Below are 5,000 nucleotides of genomic sequence, written 5' to 3' on the forward strand. Positions count from 1 at the left end.
CGCAAAACTCCACAAAGGGCGTATCAACGGAAGACGTCAAAACCCAGCCAAGCAAAGGCGCAAGCAAGCAATGCGAACAGCACATAAAGCGGAATGCACCGAATGCGTTTCCCTTGGCTATTAAGGTCTCTGCAGGAATGCTGATATGTCTGCCTGAGAAGCTCATTTCCCGCAGTTACGCTCAAGCCAATTCACGCGTTCCAACTAGTCCAGAAGCCATACTGCCCATCTCGTCGCAATAGGGAAATCACGCACCTTCCGGAAAACGTGTCATTTCCACCCGAACAGCGGTGGAGAAAGCTTTGTGTGGATGGGGGAGGGTAGCCAAGGTCAATTTGTGCATCACTTTCTTCCCATGCACCGCCACGTATTTAATGAAATGCTTATCTCAGCAGTGCGGGGGGAAAGGAGCAACTTTCCCTGTTTCCTCATCCGCCACCCTTTCTTTCCACGTTTGCGCAGTAGCCGATGCATCGAACCAGCCTTCGCTGATGATGTCAGACGTTTCGCCGTGGCGCGCGTTCAAGACCCCTAAACACGGGCATTCCTGCTTTGCGAGCCTGGTTATAAGGCATTTCTTCCAGTCCTGGCAAGAATTTGCCCCTTTTCTTTGCATCAGTTGGCACAGAGGCACCCACTTGTTCGCGCTCTCGGCAGATATGTCGCGGTCACGTGCCCGGGCCGTGTGCTGGAAATGTGGAGTCGCAATCCGCAAAGAAAACATTACATGGCAGTGGGCCCGAATCTGCAGTGGGAAACTGTAACAGAAATCGAAGAAAACAGGCGACCGGGAGAAGGAACAAAGTTGGTGATTCTTAAATTATCTGGCGACACCCATCAGCCTTTATCGTCCCCATCCCTTGAAAAAACAGAATAATGAAATGATTCAGACAACAACGCCGTAAGCAGTGAAAGCTTTCGCTGCTATGGTGGAAACAGACTCTAGGCTGATAGAATATATTGCATACGTACACATGTTACCTTGGTGTTGTATATGCCCACGCCGAATGCACAGACGTCATTAATGAATACAATTATCTTCAGGGATTCCATGGTATATTTCCGACCCTGATCACCACGCATGCATATCATCTTTCGCAGCATCACCAGGGATGACTCGACGTTGTTTGCGCGGTGAAGAACGATAAGCATGCACCTGAATGCCTGCGGCGCTCTGACCCGGAAAGCAACAGTGCGGCACAACCGGCTAGATGCTGGCAAATTGGATAGGAAGCATGATATGGGTATCACAGTCTCGTACCGAGCGGCGCACTGCAGGCTGCCTCACTGCATGGGTAGCCGTCACCCCGCTGCCTCGCTCCTGACGCCCCAATGCTCAGGACTCGGTTCTCCACGTTCTGCATGTTCTCTGGAGGACGTGAACATCGCATGACGTGAAAAAAACTAGATAGCGTTTGGTTTCTGGTACATTTGGTACAGGTGTCATTTATTAGGAAGCGAAACCAAACATTGGCGTGGGAACTGGTTGTTTTCCTGATAATAGATTTGTTTGGAGCCTTATAACGGTACTATTGGTGTGCTGATCCGTGGGCACTACGACTATCTTAACGCTATGACCGGTTTGCGGGATGAATTAACTGACATAACACCATAAAACACGGCGCCACCAAAAAATATGGACTCAGCTCAAACCAAGAACGACAGAAGCATAGCCAAAAGCAAAAGCAATATAGTTGGTCTGCTTTACCCCTGAGTGCAATCGTTCACATGTGCCATGTGGTGCATCTCACCACTGACTCTCCGGCGGATGGTCTGGATATTCGGCAGTGTTGTTGTCCTTCCTTAAGCCTGGAATTATAGCCAGATCATAGCTGGGTCCGTAGTTCATGAAGAACTGAAAAAGGTAGCAAATGTCTTGGAACGGACCTTTCGACATGTTGTCACGTGTCTTTTCATAGTTACAGAGTACTCAAAAATAATAGCATATCAAAATATTCAAGTAAAGTCGCACACACTGTGCAATGTGCGTTGGTCGCTGCTGGTACTATTGCAAGTGGCTGGCGTCTCCCCTGGTGTTCCGAGAGCACAAATCCCGCCCCCCCTGGTGGTCCGGGGGCACGGCTGGCGCTTCACCTGGTGGTCCGGGGGCACGGGTCCCGCCTCACCTGGTGTTCCGGGAACACGGGTGCCGCCTCACCTAGTGTTCCGGGAGCACGGCTGCCGCCTCACATGGTGGTCCGGGGGCACGGGTGCCGCCTCACCTGGTGTTCCGGGAGCACGGGTGCCGCCTCACCTGGTGTTCCGGAAGCACGGGTGCCGCTTCACCTGGTGTTCCGGGAGCACGGCTGCCGCCTCACCTGGTGGTCCGGGGGCACGGGTGCCGCCTCACCTGGTGTTCCGGGAGCACGGCTGCCGCCTCACCTGGTGGTCCGGGGGCACGGGTGCCGCCTCACCTGGTGGTCCGGGGGCACGGCTGTCGCCTCACCTGGTGGTCCGGGGGCACGGGTGCCGCCTCACCTGGTGTTCCGGGAGCACGGCTGCCACCTCACCTGGTGGTCCGGGGGCACGGCTGTCGCCTCACCTGGTGTTCCGGGATATCGTCAGGCAGACGGCGGCTCAGCACCAGGGCCGTCAGCTGCGCCCAGCAGCGTGCCGCATTCGCTGGGTGGTAGCCGCCGCCGCCGCCCAGCAGCAGGATCGGCCGGTGGGCGGCCAGCAGGCGCGCCACGCAGCGGTCCAGCGAGGCTGGAGTCAGGCTGAACGTGCCCAGCGGGTCGCCGGCCAGGCCGTCGGCGCCGCACTGGCACACCAGCGCGTCCGGCCGAAAGGCGGCCAGCACCGGCGTCACCGCACTGCCCGCAGCGGGGCCGACCGTCACGTCACGACGTCGGATCGACGGGGGGACGCCGGGTCGTGACCCGGGGACGAGGCGACGACAGTGGACTGGTGACCCGGCGGCGAGGCCGAGACCGGAGAGGCGTGGCGGGACGGCCGGCGCCGCCGAGTCACAGCCCGTCCCCGTCAGTGGAGTAACGTCACCGCCATCTGGCGAGGCCACCAGGGTGACGCGATCGCGCTGAGGTCCAGCTAAAAAAACACGTGACGACAACGCAGCTGGGGGGAGGGAGGGGGAAGGGGAGCAATGACTTGACGCGAGCTCAATCCATCGTGTCACCCAAGCACGTAAGGACTGGGAAACGGAGACATTGGTTGGCTACGACAAAGTGCCCAGCCACTGTGAGGATTGAATGTAAGGGCTGTAGCGGGGAGTGGACCAATGTGATGTGATGTATCCCCTCAACGGCCTCCGGATAGGCCAGGGGATGCAGCCCCGGGTGGCCGGAATGACGGCCGGAAACACATCGAGGTGGGACAGAATGTCCCTGTTGCCATTGACCGGGAACAGCAATGTGCCCGGTAATGTTGTACCCTTTACCGGAAATAGGAGGTTTCATTAGTGTTGAATAGAAGGGGTCGAAGTGAGTTAAAAACGCACAATGCCATCCCATGTTTCCCTGAAAATGTTTATAATTTGCAGAATTGACTAATGAAACGAATATCATGAAAAATTTGAAACTGCGCGCCGGGTGCCGAAGCGTAGTGGGTAACTTACTGCGCGTCTGGGAACTCGCAGGTGCGGGGTTCAATTCCCCACGGAGCCCGCCTGTCCCGCCAGGGTGGGAGACAAGCGGCGCCACGAAGTCCCAGCGGCCGAGTGCGTCATAATTCTCCAATGACACACCCATAATCTCGAGGAGCAAGGAGAGCGATGGCTTGGGTCGCAGTTTTCGTAAACCCGAACGGCGTTGGCTATTGCAATTAACGCCAGGGCTGGAGCAGCACGCGCGACACTGACCGTCGTAAAAAGTGTTTCTCAATATCTTCAAAAATCAATTCGTCCAGTTCAAAGACTTCATTGGGCAATGTTTTTTAAACAATTTGCATTCCAGTTGGTAGGCAGTTAAATGCATGCGCAGTCAACGTTTGTTTTTTACTTCTCATTTCCTCGCAACCAGGAGTGCAGTTCACTGCTAAGTTGCACGGGGCCTATCTACCCCAGCCGCAACTTGGGCTCTACCCTGCAGCTTTGAGGTAAAGTGAGCCAAATTAGGAGAGAACCCTTATGTTGGCATATTATGGGGCCAGTTCTTCTTGTTTTCTTGCCGCTCTGCGAAACGACTTATTTTGCGAAACTACGCCCCCGCTTTAAACGTATGTAACTGAAGGAACTAATTGTTCGTAGGGTGGGCCATTGGGCGCGTCTAACCGGAATAGTTTTCAGATTCAGCTGATGAGACATTCCCCCTCCTCCTTCCCCTACACTTGAGAGTAAAGATATGTGGAGCTTGGGATAGTTCCTGTTTCCAGAAGCGTATGGGGAAATTCGCAATGTGAGAGGGAGGAGGAACAACCGAATAAAATCACTAACAATGTAGGTGAGCGTGCCAGGAACTAAAGATCAGCATGCGCGCCAAATTGGGGTAGTCATCAAGTCAATCAGTTTTACACATCAGCCGTCGATTTCCTAAACAAGTTGTGAAGCACCACCAATACATACAATAAGTAACGGAGCTAAATACCGCGGCTAATTTTATCCATACCACGCAATACCAATTAGCAGGCACCCCGACAAGTGCCTTCCACGACCACCGTACAGCTACTGCCGAGTTACCAGCCATCTGCGATGCCACGGGCCAGAGATGAAAGCGTTGTATCCTTGAAGTCGCGTGCTGCCAAGGGCGTGCTGGCGCGGCAAAGTTTGCGTGCATAAACAAAACGTTGTCCATGTTCATGCACAGCGATTTAACACGCGCTCGGGTGGCCGGCTGGATTCCCTTCGCTCTGGGGGGAGGGGTTAATTTGAGCCCCCCTCCTGAGATCTCGAGAACCATGAGAGCTAGGGACACCAAATTCACAGCGTATGTTGACCTGTACGTGAACTCACTTAGGTCAAAGTTTGAGGTTCCTAGGTCATGAACTTTGGGTCATACAAGGTCAAAAATATTCAAATTCCAGGTTGGTCCCACAAGTGCCCTCAG

General features: G+C 54.6%; 1 protein-coding gene across 1 annotated transcript in view; it reads right to left on the reverse strand.

The window, feature by feature from the left end:
• Positions 1–1,751: 1,751 nt before the first annotated feature.
• LOC119104083 (histone deacetylase 8-like) overlaps positions 1,752–5,000 on the reverse strand; it is a gene marked incomplete at its 3' end in the record, with an annotated part of 6,300 nt that continues 3,051 nt past the window's right edge. The window contains exons 2-3 of the mRNA XM_037227760.1: positions 2,543–2,904; positions 1,752–1,855 (exon numbers count right to left, since the gene is read on the reverse strand). Of these exons, the coding sequence (XP_037083655.1) occupies positions 1,752–1,855; positions 2,543–2,904 (466 nt within the window). The remainder of the gene's footprint in view (positions 1,856–2,542; positions 2,905–5,000) is intronic.

This window comes from Pollicipes pollicipes, unplaced genomic scaffold (assembly GCF_011947565.3).
Source record: "Pollicipes pollicipes isolate AB1234 unplaced genomic scaffold, Ppol_2.1 Scaffold_5780;HRSCAF=6845_pilon_pilon_pilon, whole genome shotgun sequence".
NCBI lineage: Eukaryota > Metazoa > Arthropoda > Thecostraca > Pollicipedomorpha > Pollicipedidae > Pollicipes > Pollicipes pollicipes.